At 47.5% G+C, this 14956-nt stretch overlaps 1 protein-coding gene across 4 annotated transcripts in view; it reads right to left on the bottom strand.

The window, feature by feature from the left end:
* Positions 1-14956, bottom strand: part of COX18 (cytochrome c oxidase assembly factor COX18) — a 150261-nt gene that overhangs the window by 79529 nt on the left and 55776 nt on the right. For all 4 annotated transcript variants that reach the window (XM_069632320.1, XM_069632322.1, XM_069632319.1 and 1 more), the window contains one exon: positions 12495-12595. In XM_069632320.1, the coding sequence (XP_069488421.1) occupies positions 12495-12595 (101 nt within the window). The remainder of the gene's footprint in view (positions 1-12494; positions 12596-14956) is intronic.

The following is a 14956-nucleotide window of genomic DNA, read 5'->3' as shown; positions in this document are numbered from 1 at the left end:
GGAAATGCAACCAGCTCTGAGAGAATGTCCAGGTGGCTTACTTTAAAGTTGATTGGTCCCACCAACTCAAGGGGAGAAGTCGTCCTTGCAGGGGCTTCTCTGTCGATACAAATTTGGAGTTTCAGCACAGCAGCAGGGCTTCACAGGGCAAACCAAAGGTCCAGGAGTGGCAGCAGGCGTCCTCTTCAAGTTCTTCTTCGGTTCCTTCATCCAGTGGTCTACTCTGCCTTCCAAGCCAGTCAGCCGGCCAATCATCACAGAGTGCATTTGGGTCTACTAGGAGACTAAGCACAGAGGGTTTTGAGCATCTCCCTCACTTCCTGCCCAGACCAGACACCCTGGAGCCAGTAGCGGGCTTCATTCGTGAATCCCGCCAAAAGCAAAGCAAAGAATGGGACCAAACCTGGTTTGGCGCGCAGAGTAAATCTTAAGAAGGACCTTTCCACAAAGAAATGGCGAAAAAAACAGGGCCATTTTGACAAAAATGGCACCCTTGGGTGCTTTACTGCAGCTGCGAATGCAGCTTGCGGTAAATCACACCGCGGTAGTTAAAAGTAAAACACTTTCACCAGCCATTCAGTGAGAAAAGGGTAACATAAAAATGGTCCATGAGAAGCTAGACAAAGGGGATACTAAGTATACTAAGTAACCTCTCCGGCACTCTATTGTAAGATAGTGTGTGCTGGGTCTAGAAAGTTTCAAATGTAAGTAAAGTCAATTTCCCTTTACTGCTCTGGGAAACAGTAGTGTATCCCAGATAAGGTATTTAATCGTAGGGGAAATCTGAAAGACTTCACTGTGCCAGTGCACTAAAGGCGCTGTGTGACCCAATGTAAAAGATGATGCCTATGGAGTTTGTCAGACTCCACAGCCAAAAGAAACACAATGTTCAAAATCACATTAAAATACATGAAAGAGTGGGAAAAAGGGTCTCACTCTCTCCAGGTTAAAAGAATCAAGTCCTCAAAATCCAGCAAAGTTGCTGGTGATCTCTAAGGTGGAGGGAATTAGCACATTTCTGAGAATTCTCCCTAACACCCAGTTGGAACTGGATCCAGGTGGGCATGCTAGAAGACAAGGGGCTGCAGAGTTTTTCGGACTCCTCCCCCATTTTCTGTTTTCCCAGACACTCTGGAGCCTTGGCGGGCTTCTCAAATGACAAAAATCCAAACAGGACATGACATAGCACAGCTAGGACAGCAGGACAAACAAAGGACATGCAAACTGAAAATGCCAAAAGAAAAAAGGAGCCACCATTCTGGAAAAATAGTGACCCTCCTGTGCATTACCGGTTGGGTTTTCAGCCTACGAGTAAATAATCGCATAAAAGTCATAAAAGTAAATAGACAGCCACTAGCCATAATAGTAAGTTTGTCACAGTAATAGAAATGTTATTGGAGCAGTGAGAATAGGATGCAATGCATCTCTCCAGCACTCCACATGGGGTGGGGTGTGCTGGTCTCAAAAAATCAAATGTAATCGGGATGAAATTCCCTTTCTATCTTTGGGAACAGTAGTTAGAATTGGCAATATAATTACTAGATATCAACCAACAAAGACCCTCCCTTCAGGGGACCAGATGCCATTGACGATTCCACCTTCTTTTTGTGTCTCAAGGGGAGATAGAACGATTGCAGTTTAGGGCCCTAGACTCTGGAACAACCTCCCTCGGGGCATTTTAGCACAAGAGTCCGTTTATCAGTTTCGTAAAGCCCTCAAAACGTATCTCTTTAAATAACGAGCTCATGGTGTCCTACGGTTCTGTATACTGCCTGTTTTCTGAGCTGTTTAACCACCCGTTTTCCTTCGTCATCTTTTTCAATCATCTGCGCCTTTATACGGTCAAGTCGGATCTGTGCGCGTTATAAATGAATAAAATCAAATCAGGCTGTCCCTAACCCCTGGCAAAGTGATGAGTTGATTCAGGAGGAGGTGGGAAGAAACCCCCATACAGAAAGTAAAGAGGGGAGAGGAGCTGATACAGAAGGAACAGATGAGAGACGCTCATACAGGAAAAGCTGTGTGGAGAAGAGGCCGAGTGGGGGAGAGGAAAGGAGTGGACACGGAAAATGTAAAGGAGAGACAAGGCAGAGATAAGAAGGGGGCTGGCCAGAGAGGTGTAGAGGCAAAGCGATGTAGAAGCTCTGGAACGAGTTGCAAAGACATGACTGAAGCTCTATTCAGGGAAAGTGCAGAGGTCCAATCCCATGAAAAGGAAGAGTAAGAAAACATCAAGGACCTCACCAAGGAAGGCAGAGGCCTATGCCAGAGAAATATATGGCAGAGGCCATGATCAAGGAGAAATAGAATCATCAAGGAGAAGGCACTTCAAGAGCATGACGAGGCCCGAACCGAGAAGGAGTAAGTAAGTTAACAAGGTCAAATGAGGAACAATCCAAAAAGAAGACATAGCAGCCAGCAAAAAGGCTGCTTAGTACCTGAGCACCACTAAAGACCCATCAGAGATTACGAGTGGTGGCAGCAATAAAGAACCTTGTCTACTCGGAGCATCTGTACCATTCGCTGCCCAGACCTGCCGGTCCTGGTGGGGTGTGAAACTGGGGCCGTATGACCCGCTGTGGGCTGTTGATCACCCCGCTCTGAGGGGGAGGAGCTGCTGACGCAGTGTGTGTCCAGGCAGCGAACACCAAGTCGTCCGCTCCGAACCTACAGTGGCGACCCGCCGACTTCTGATATCACCATATATCTGCAGAAGATCGAGGCACAGCTCTCACTGATCCTCTGCGCCACACCCTGGGACCTACCCGCAGGAGGAGGCGTTCATTCCGCACGTCTGCAGGGGGCAGCCGGTGAGTGCTGCACCCCTGGATCGCGGGCAACCCTACAGCAGGCTCTCTCCACAACCCTGCCGGCATCCCCCTACACAGGGGCACCAACTCTGTGGTTTCCGCACTACGGCTCTCCAGGCCTCCCGACCCCTGGTAGCGGGACAGGGTGAATAGCACCGGAGGCCCCGTGGGACGGGATGCTTTGCTGGCCACCATTGTGTCTGTGGCCTGTGACTTGCCATCCGGAGCTGCACCGGCCCTCCTGGACGGTTGGCTCCCGAGCAGCCTTGCAGCACTGATCACTACTGATCACTACCCTGGCAGCCCAGCCCACCAAGACCCCAATTGTGGCTGTAGGCCACTCAACACCATGAACTCCTGGGCCACCACCCTGCAGTGACCGCAGCGCGGGGTCCAGCGGCCATCCACACCTCATCCGCTCCACTCCTGGGACGACCTCTACAGCACAAACTTTAATGGGACCGAACCCGTAGCAGCACCCATATCCACGCCCTGTTGCCCGGTGCGGACCTCTCAGAGCTGCTCAATATGGGCAGCTTCTTACATTTGGCCGACCCGCATTACAGTAACATTATCAGCCCACCAAGCCTGTCCAAACTCCCTCTGCCAGGCTTGTCATTCATCCAACCCCTGGCAACACCAGAGAATAAATAAGACACAGCTACCACCTATACAGGGCAAAAACAAATACAGTCGCCAATCGCATAAGGAGCAAACTAAGGCACCTCGAGCTGCGCAGCAGAAATCCGCACAATCCCCTATGCCGGCACAGCGGTAGTGACCAAGGCGACAGAGGCAGCTAAACTGTACCTGTACCCACGACCAAAGCAAATCACACCCAATCCAGGGGCGGACACTGCAATACCATATCCAGAGTCTGGGGAGCGACCAGACTCGGCCGCGGCTAAAGTTACCACATGCCAGAAGTAACAATAACGCTCCTACTCATCGGACGCTACTATACGGGCGGCGCCCTGTGACCAGGTGCAATATCAAAGTTACATCATCGGTGTTAGGGAGAATTCTCCTTCTAGGGCTAATTTCCCTCACCTAGTGAGTCCCACAGCAGCTTAGCTGGATTACCGGAGTTTATTTATTTTACTTGGTAAGAGTAGAACCCTTTTTCCCCTTACATGTGTTTTGCCATGTGTATTTTTACTGTTTGTGTGATCTAGGGCTCTGGTGCACACCACTCCAGAAGCCCCTTTTGTGTGTGTGTGTTACACAGCACCTTCAGTGCAGTAACACAGGGTTGTCTTTGAGACTTCCCTCTGACTCCATTTCCCTGGGGCGGACTACTGTCCCCCAGAGAAAGGTAAAGTTGCCATTAATTTTACATAGTCACTTTAACCAGAGACCCAGTACACCCCATCTTACATGGAGTACTGGAAAGGGTTAATACTTCCCCCTTTTTGTCTGTGCCTTTCTGAGCTTTGTTCTGCTCTCTTAACATTTAGACTTGGCTGGTGGAAGTGGTATCTACCCTGACCTTTCTACCGCGATTATATTAGATAAACGTGGTATTGGTTTTGGCTATTTTAGTAGCCTCAAACCTAACCCCGCTTGACCAAATATGCTTTCTTTTGGCTCCGGTCGGGGTTATTCGCCATTTCTTTTTGTTAAGGTCCTTCTTGTGTTTTACTTAGCGCGGCAAACCAGTTTTTCCTTCTTTGTTCACCGTCTTTTGGCGGGCTTCTGCAGCGAAGCCCTCCTCTTGGTGCCTGGGTGTCTAGGTGGGCTGAATGTGAGGGAGGGGTGTAGTCACCCCCTGCACAGGGTATCCTAGGAAACCCAAGTCGCACTTTGCCATGATTGGCCGAGGTGGTTGTCCGGCCAGGACAACCCCCCTGCTGCGTGATTGACAGCCAGGCTGTGTGAATGGGGGATTTTCACATAAAAGGCAGGACTCTTGGGCTGGAAGTCAGAGTCGCCACTGGAACTGCAAGGAACCGAAGAGAAGTGGAGAGAACAACTGCTGCAACTACCCCGTACTGGTGAAACCCTGCTGCAGTCCTGAGCTATCTACCCTTCGACGACCAGAGAAGATCCAGTCCGGAGTCTTCTTCCCTTGAGCCTGGTGGGGTCAACCAGCTCATCTTCCACAGCTAAAGGATCCTCTTCATGGTCGAAATCGCTGCACACTGCTGTAGTGGTCCGGATAGCCATCTGAGGAGCCTCTCCTGTTTTAAAGGAGCGCACCTTTTATTCACGGTCGCTGCTGCTGGCCTATCCCTGCGTAGTGCAGACCCCTCCAGACGTCCTCCTTCTCGTCTCCACGACCGAAGCACCAGGAACCGTGGGTCTGCAGGAAACTACCAGGAGCAACTGCCGTGGCACCAGCTTCTTCATTGAATAAGGTACTGTGTTCTGCTTTGAGGAACTGGGGCATGTGGTTTTGAATTTATAGAAGTGTTGTGTTTTACTGATGGTTTAAAAAATAAATGTACTCATTGAGTCAGTGTTTGCTTGAGTCACAGTAATTGTGGTCCTTTGTGTAATCTCTGCTACTGCTCATATGCTCTTGAGATAAGCCTGGCTGCTCATCTACTGCTACCACTTTAACATAGTAGTACAGGCTTGTAGCAAAGGTGAACTTGTATTACCACTTGTAGACTTAATTGTGGGTAGTGGTCCCTAAGGGCACTGCGCAGGATTCTGCCTAACAATCGGCGCACACATAGGGGGCGGAGGGGGCCAGGCTGTGGCGATTCTGCAGCCCTGTAGGCCTGCCATGTACCCACCCAATTGAAGCTACGTGTATCGGCCGGCCCCTCCTGCCTTGCCACAGACACTTTGGGCCCAGAGCATGCCAGACAACTCCAACTAACCCCCTCAAGGGAAGCCGAATAAAAGGCTTCTGATTTGGTCTCAAGAAGTGACGACCAACAGAGCCCTCCAATCCGAGATCTAGGCAGCTCCCCAGCGCAGACATACCAGCTCAATCATAACCAGAGGCACGGGAGGTGGGAAGATGACAGGAGCCATGGCCAAATTTGCAATAGTCGCTCCTCGAGAAATCCCGGAACTCTCTACTAGCGCGCACATGTAGAAAATACGCCCAACCATGAGCCCACCTCCCGACCTTACTCGCATGATAGAAGCCATGGCCAAGGGGTTTGCGCTGTCCACGAGAAACTGTATATCACGGCCAATGTTGCATCCACGAGATCACAACTTGCCAAGGAAGCTGTGCGCATCAGAGGCTGAAACAAGAATTGGAGCAACGGAAGACACAGTGCAAGGCATCCAAAACACAGTGACAACCCTAGTGAAGGACATAAAAACTGAAATCCAAATGTGATGATTTGCAATCACGCTCCAAGAGAAATAAGATCAGAATTGTTGGGTCCCTAAGGATGCACTATATGGAGGCATGGAACAGGCTGTTGAGAATGTACTCAAGGACCTCCTGGGTGCCCTGGTGCTTTTCCCATTCTTTGCAGTGGAGCAGGCCCACCAGGCACTTGGCCCAAATCAAAACCAGGCGACTTTCCACAGCAAATCGTCGCGAAGATCCTCAGTTTCCTTAACAGAGATCAACTCCTCCGCCTCACCAGAGAGAAAAAGGAACTCCGTCTGGACTCGCAGACAATATGGCTTTTTCCCCAGATTTCTCAAGCTCGGTTCAGCATGGACGCCAGTTTATTGGAGTCAAGAAATGACTCCAAACCCGCAAGATCCAATACACAATGCTGTTCCCGGCTAAACAAAAATTTCGAAATCCAATGCAAAATTTATGGTTCTGGACGAAGCAGTTACATTCATAGAGGCTCAAATACGGATCACAGATAACCAAGATGACGAAGATTTCACTCCGCCGATTGAAGAAACCCCTTAGAATCGCATCATCAACTACTTCTACTTATAGGACGAGCACATAGGACCAGAGATGTAACTTTCCACCACCACAAAATACATTTGAGCTAATGATCCTGCGAAGTACTTGTGGACTGGGTCACAACGGCAGCAGCTAACCCAGCAGCGGCTGCTAAGTTAATGTTGTATTATGATAAAGACAGTGGGCCATGTTGGGGTAGGCCATGAGGGTGTTTGGGGGGTGGGGGGGCAAGCGATGGTTTTACACTGCAAGGTTGGAGAGGGCAGTGAGAGTGGGAGGGAGGGGGACTCCGGGTACAACCGGACCCATCCAGTAGTTTACGTGCTGGTTCCGTCACTGGGCCCTATAAAGGGAAGAAAATGGGTAAATCAATGTACATAGTTGGAAACTATCAAAAAGATAGAACTTGTGGCCAGAGGTTGGCGGGGCATTCATCTAAAAAAAATACTATTGCTGTTATGGAATTGAATGTGTTTACTTGTAATGTTACAGGGATGGGAAGCTTCACTAAATCGTGAAAAATAGTGGCCTATGCGAATAGAGACAAGGTCAACATTCTTCTCCTACAGGAGACGCACGCCAAGGAGGGAGTATGCATGGGCATTGCACCAGCATAGGGGACAAATAGGTTTTTCACCTCACACTCTACCCAATCAAGGGGGGGGGGGGGTCATGTCATTAATTCACAAATCAGTAAAATGTGTCCTAAAAAAGAAATACTTAGACCCCAGAGGACGCTGTGCTCCTGCACTGCATTAGAGACGGAATCAAATTGTTACTGGTTAATTCCTACTGCTCCAATATCGACTCCCCTGAATTCTTCAATGAAGTAGCATTGATTCAAATGGGGTATATCGGGATCCCGATTCTGTGGGGTGTGCGACATGAACTTGCTCTTTGACCAATCTATGGATAGAACTGGGGTGGCTCCCAGGCCCCAATCACATGCAGATCGCCAGCTTCGTACACACATGGACCGCCTGGAGCTGAGAGACACATGGCGAACAATACACCCACAGGAGCGTCAGTATACCTTTTACCTGTTAATGCATGACAGTTCATCATGCATAGACATCTATCTAACCTCGGGATTGTTAATGAATAGAGTTAAGTCTGTTGTGATATTACCCCAAATATTGTCTGACCACTCTCCAGTAGTACTGACCGTTACCATGTAAAATCAAGTAAATATCAAGGCTTGGTACCACCAAAAATTGGATCCGCCAGTCACAAAGTTTAAAGGTTTATTCTGCACAGATTCAAATATTAAAGCAGATAGCTATCTGGTTCACAGCACCTCGCAGCGTGTACCAGAAACACTGTGAGGAGAGTGAGTCCTGATCATCACAAAACAGGCAGTATTTATACAGAATCCTGGATATAGCTCAGCCCATCTCCAAACTAATGATTTACAAATTTGGGTTTGTGCCCCGTTCACATAGCAAATACAACAATATTGTCTTTACATACTTCAAGTGTTTTCTAGCCTTCAAAATACAATGGTTACAACTTTGTTCTGTCTGGTCATGTTGGTTAACCAGCTTAAACTGATCCTAGTTTCAAGAAATAAATTCAACAGCTTATTGTTAAAGGTACACAGTTTTAGTTTGTCTAACATTCAGTTAATGGCTGAAACTATTGATACAGAAAACACTTTAAAGTGGAGTTCACTTTAGCTCCAAGGTTCCTTAAACAGAACTACAAAATTTGTTGCCGTCAGCTGTGTGGATCTTTAGCTTTCCAATGTACACAGGATTCCTTCAGAAACATGCAGCATCAGTTTACATTCATTGTATAACACTGTTTGTGAGAAGATGAGGTTTGTAGACATAGATAACATTTTGAATGGGAGTTCGTTCTGACTGCAAGTTCTTGTTTGCACAGGACAAATAGTCTGCTCTGCCAGCCCTAGTGTTGACATAGGCTCAAAGGTCGATTTTGCTCTAGCAGCAGAAAACATAGCCAATCATTTACTGAAGAGTGAGCAGGAGTTTTAGAACCAAAGATGAAGGGCTTTTTCCAAGATGGCGCTTGAAGTCAATTCTAATTCAGAACTTTGCAACGCGGTTTTCCCCACAGAGCAGCTAGGCTTAGGCCAATATAAATCAAAAGGAGGCATTAATAGGATTTCCGTTTAACAACCATGGGAGGGCCCCTGGGCCGTGCAGCACCTGGTGGTTCAAATCGGAGGCACTTCGTGACATAGTATTTAAGGCGGAGATTCGCTCAGACATTGAGAGTAACTTTGCCTGTAATGAAGTAGATGCTACATCCGCTGGAGTGCGCTGGGAGGCCTTCATGGTCTACATCCAAGGCATGTCAATTTCTAGGAAAGCAGGGATTCTGAAAACAATTAAAAACAACCTCAGACAAACTTAAATCCCTGGAACATGGATGCTAATCACGCAAGTCTGCAAGTTCTAGCGCAGATGCGCCCGCAGCTGGAACAGTTGAAGGTGCACACCCTCAGGGAAGTATGCTACTTCTAACGTCCACAAGCAGCTAGGAGGTATGGGAGGGGGAAAGACCGGGATGAACCCTTGCCAAACTAACCAAACTTTAAGGCGGACATACACAGGTAGATTGCATTATGGATGTGCATGGGAACCCCCAATGGTCGGACCAGGAAATCCTATGGGTGTTGTCTGACTTTTTACAGTTCACTGTACACTTCCGTCCAACAGTATGATGCATCCGCGGTACGGTCCCTCCTTGACAAGGTTCCTTTATCGCGCTTAAACGCTCAAGCCAGGGAGGACCTTGAGACCCCCATTACATTAGAGGAGGTTCTAACCGTAATTACTGAGCTTCCAGGAAGTAAGGCACCAGGCCCGGACAGCCTCACATCCAAATTCTACCAAGAGCACGCAGCCCTACTCTCTCTGCGCCTTCTTGAGGTATGGAACGAGTCACTTCGGGACACCATCCTTCCCACTTCCTTGTGAGACACTACTATAACCATTCTCCTTAAACCGGGCAAGCAAAGTAACAAATGCGGGTCTTACAGACCCTCCCTCCTTATGAATGTGGACACTAAGATTTTCACCAAAGCTCTTGCTAATAGACTTCACCCGCTAATGCCCCACATAATACATAACGACAATGGGGTCCTCGTACCAGGAAGATTGACATCAAAGACATCAGGTGGCTATTCAACGTTATGGCAAGAATCGACCCGGCGGCAGAGGCAATAGCAGTAACACTTGACACTCAAAAGGCCTTTGACATGGTCTCTTGGGAATATTTGTGGGCAGTCCTTGACAAAACGGGAATAGGCCCTAAAATGCTGCGATATATCACACTTCTTTACACATCCCCCACAGCCTGTGTCTTAGTCAATTCTCACAAATCATCAGCTTTAAGTCTAAGCAGGGGCAGACGACAGGAATGTCGGCTCTCCCTGATCCTCTTTGCTCTAGCCATCGAGCCAATGGCTGATATGATTTCATTCCATCACGGTCATCAAGATGTCCGCCTCATGGGCCAATCAGAAATAGTATCACTATACGCAGAATATGTCCTGCCGTATGTGCGGGATCCTGAAGAAAATCTCGACCGTATCCTCAAGGATATCGTCCACATGGGGGTACTCTCCGGGTTTGCAATAATCTATACGAAGTCAGAAATATTCCCACTTCCTGTCAACACCAAACAACCAAGAGGCATTTACCCCCTCTGCTGGTCCCCCAATGGAATTAAATGCCTTGGGGTAATGGGATCTGGGGCGAAACCATCTCTGTTGACAGATAATTATGGCGCTATAGAATCCTACGTGGAAAGCAAACTGTTCAGGTGGTGTGCATTCCCACTCACAGTGGCCGGCAAATTGTCTCTGGTGAAGATGATAATAGTTCCAAAACTTCTATACATATTCGCCAACGTTCCCATCTGGTCGGAAAACTCATTTTTCTCCAAAATACATGATCTTTGTGCGCAATTCCTTTGGCATGCCGGGGCAGTACGGAAGAAATGGTTGGATATGACTACCATATGACAAGGGTGGCTTTGCGCCCCCCAATCTCGAATTATACTGGTTGGCGGCACAAGCCCATTATACCTTCTATTGGTATGGCGAACACACAACAACCTCCACATGTCAAACTCGATTGACTAGCAGCCGGGGAAGCCGAGCTAAAAACACTCAACATAAAAGATAACTGCCCGTACGACCCAGTCTGTGTCACTCTACTTGCATGGCACCACATACTAACACGGAGTATCGCCGTACGTCCATATTGCAAATGGCTCCCCCTCGTGAAACTTTATGGGATTAGTTCCCACCTGCGACACCGCTCTGGCGGCACACTGGAGAGGGCTGGGCTATAGAGCTATTGCAGACCTATTCCAAGATGGGAACTTTATCACACCTCAATCCTGGCGGGGTGGGGGGGGGGGGGGGACACTGGCTCAGGACTAGAACTACTACAATATTAAAGACTGCACGTGGTGGCACACTGACTGTGGCCCTCCCTCCCATCCAAACCCCCTGAAACTCAAGAGGTGGTGTACATTGCTAACTCCTATGGCACCCGCAGGATAATGTCCAGACTATATAGAATGCTGTTGACAATCTGACTCCACCTCAAGGGCAGGTTCTAGATGGTCTGACAACCTGGGGGTGGGCCTATCCGACATTCAATGGAAGCGCATGTTTACACATACAAAACCGGTCTCTCTGAATTTCAGGTTGCATTGTATGCAATTTAAACTGCTCAATAGGCTGTTCTATACCCCCCAAAAGCTCAACAAAATCTCCCAGGGTGCAGAACCCCTATGCCCCAGTTGCCGTGCAGACGCAGCCGACCAGATGCAAATGTTTTGGTTTTGCCTCCAACTAGGGGTCTTCTGGGACAATGTACTGCAAACTCTCTCTGACATAGTGAACGTCCCCCTTAAGCGCTCCCCCTTGGGAGCTCTGTTTGCTTTATGGAACAAAATCCCGAATAAAATGAGTGCATTTGTGAATATAGGATGTATGATCGCCAAGAGATGTGTGCTGCAGAGATGGAAACATGCCTCTCCACCCAACAACAAAATCTGGATGTTGCACTAACCTGGGCTCAGAAATGCAAAGAACAATATGTGAACTCGCTGCCCCTCACGTCCCGTCCCAACAACATCCGGTCCAAATTTCAAACATAGTCAAACCTCTCCCAGTAACTGTCACTAAATTAAGATCTGCTAAATCATACCACTAACTTAACTTTCCAGAAGAAAAACGTGATGTTTATATGTTGCATGTCCTTCGCTCGAAGTATACTGTGAATGTAATCCACCTTTCCACTTCTGTGCTATGAAAATAACCCGCAACCTGCTGTACTACAATATGTTTGCCAATAAATAAAAGTAAAAAAAAAACAATAACCAGGAAAGCGCCACCTGGGGGAATTAGCCAGAAAGTATTACAGAAAGCATTTTTGTACAGTGTCGGAAACACTTTAAATGACTATGTGGCATGTATGAACTTGTTACGTCTTTTTACAGCAACTTGTAATAGCAGGAATTATTTAATTTCTTTTGAGAGAAGAGGGTAAATAGTAATATAGTTAGATTTTCTATGCCAGTCAAAGGTTAACTCAATGCAGGAGTGGTCAGTAATGCTGAATCTGCTTGAAAACAGAGGGATATGTGATGATTCAACAGGTGACGTCACTTCTCCCCAGAGAATCCATTACCTATATTATAAATAGTGTGTAAACAATGCGATTTTTATGTTTACACACTATTTATAATATAGGTAATGGATTCACTCACAAGTGTCTCTTACACAGTTTCAAACATGCTACAAGTGAATACACTTGAATTGCTTACACCTCCAGTCATAAAAGAGTAATGTTAGCACTTACTTTGCCATTTTGTCAGACCACCCCTGCTGTTTACCGTACACAGACACTTCATAGCGCAGTTGCTTGGCTAATATGTCAATCTCAGGTTGCAGGTTTTCCACCTAACTAGAGAAAGAGAACGTTATACAGAAATAAATATAATCAAACAACATAATGCATACTGCTGACTTGCTTTGGGGACAGTTGTGTAGTTTGCAATGCGCAGCAGACCGCGCAAAACCACTTGCATGGTCACAGTGTTTTTATGAAGGCTGAGTACCATTTGCATGGTACTCTACCTTGCAGGTGAGTGCAATATCGTTCTAGGATGTTTTTAACTTTTATTTCTCATTTACTGCAAACAAGGTTGGTTTGCAGGAAATGTCAAATAAATATGCATTTATTTTGAAATGTTTTTATTGGCATTTATTGGCATTTATATTAAACATAACAATTCATCAAGAATGCTTACATATATCAAATACCACATATATTTAACCAAACAACATTTAAACAACTAGTCTTCATAGGATATTCTTGTTCAGCAATATTTTCGTAGGTGTTTTAGCAGGGCATCATCAATGGTTTGTTCGACTGCCCAGTGGTACTGCTTGAGTCATGGGCCATGCATTCATGGGGGTTTGTCGTCCGGTGAGTGAAACACGTCCCACAATAGCGCTTTCCAGGCTTTGTTTGTTGGGCTGCCTCCCCCACCAGCTTTGGTGACCCCCTCGCCCCATACTCTGGTCTCAGCATTCGTACAGTGCTCCATCTCCCCATATCATTTTACATACCGTGGCCCTCTCTGTAATTTCCAAGCCATTGCGATGGACCGTTTGGACCATACATGCCATGTCCATCAGTTTAATTATGTGCCTGTATATACCTATCCTCGGGTAGGATCCCAGGAGACATTCCTGCGGTGACCACTCATATCGCACCATCCCGGCCTTCCGACAGGCCAGTTCAATCTTATCCCAAAAGCCTCGCACCTTTGGGCATTCCCAGAACATATGAATCAAATCTGTTTCCACTGCACCACACCAAGGGTGAGGCAACTTTGTTGTTGAATTTAGCAACCCTACTCGGGGTCATATATGTCCTGTATAGGACATTCAGTTGGATCAATCTAAATGTAGCATTTCTGGAGACTTCCCGGGGGTATGCCAAGGCCCTGGCCCATACTTTGTCCGTTATAGTGGTTCCTATGTCAGTTTCCCCTTGAGTGTAGATTCTGGACACCGGTTTCCACCCATTCCCAAGATTGTGCAGCACCGTTAATGTCTGGTCAATCTCTGGTTCTTCAGGCCACTCCTTCCAAGTTTTTCTCGCAACTTTCTTGACCCTATGGTAGCATAGAAATTGGCCCCTGGGAAGCCCTTCTTTTTCCATCAGGGAATCGAATTCCCTGAAAACCCCTCTTCGTACATGTCCCCCCCCCCATGTATAAGCACCGTACCTCTCCCACAGTCTCATACCAGACAGGTCCCCCCGCACTACACAGACATCAGCTGCCATTGGGGTGTCCGGGGAGTAAGGGCAATCTTTCTTCAATAGTTTGCGGACCCTGTCCCATATCTTCCTGCCCAGTGACACTATCATTGGGGTTGTGTTCAAGCATTGTAGCGGGATCAAGAGTATTTCTTTTAAGTGTGGGGCAGCCACCAGTTGCTTAATCAGTCTCGTTTCCGAGGTAGCCTCGTCGACGAGCCATTTGGCCATGTGACAGCTGAGCCGCTTGGTAGTAACATTCTAGGTCCGGTAGCTGGACCCCGCCTTCTTTGTATGGTAGCAACAGTGTGGATAGGGCCAGTCTGTGTCTGGTGGAACCCCACAGCAGTTTCCTCAACAGTTTCTCAATTGTGCGGAAAAAAAGAGGCTGGGACGTAATGGTGCACATTATGGAAAAAATATATGAACCGCGGCAAGACTATCATTTTGGTTTTAGCAACCCTCCCCCATCACCGACAATGGGAGTTTAGTCCCGAACCCCATGGATTTTCTGAGCACCCTTAATGCCAGTTTAGTGTTGTCCTTGTGCATCAGGTCCGGGGTGTGCCAAATATTTATTCCCAGATACCTGAACGTCACGGGCCGCCAAGCGAGTCCTACCTCTGGTAGTTCTGCCTCTGATTTCCCAGCCAGTCCCACTAATGGGAATATGCAGGATTTTTCCCTACTGAAGGATATCCCTGAAAAAACAGCAAACCTATCTTGCACATCCAGTATCACCGGGACGTTCAGGTGCGGGTCCCGCAGATACAGGAGCACATCATCTGCATACAGGGACACTACGTGATGTATTCCACCCCACCACAATGCCCGCATCAAAAAACTGTTTCCTAACATAGATGGCTATCGGCTCCAGCCCCAATATATATAACATGGTTGACAGCGGACAACCTTGTCTGGTTCCTCTTTGGATATTCCAGGGGGCCGAGACCATTCTTCCTGTTTTTACCCTAGCTATCGGGCCGCGTAGA

The sequence above is a fragment of the Ambystoma mexicanum genome, chromosome 6q, assembly GCF_040938575.1.
Source record: "Ambystoma mexicanum isolate Mex_15411 chromosome 6q, UKY_AmexF1_1, whole genome shotgun sequence".
In the NCBI taxonomy this organism is placed as follows: Eukaryota; Metazoa; Chordata; class Amphibia; order Caudata; family Ambystomatidae; genus Ambystoma; species Ambystoma mexicanum.
The sequence above is the reverse complement of the archived record's forward strand: the minus strand, read 5'-3'. Positions and strand labels throughout refer to the sequence as shown.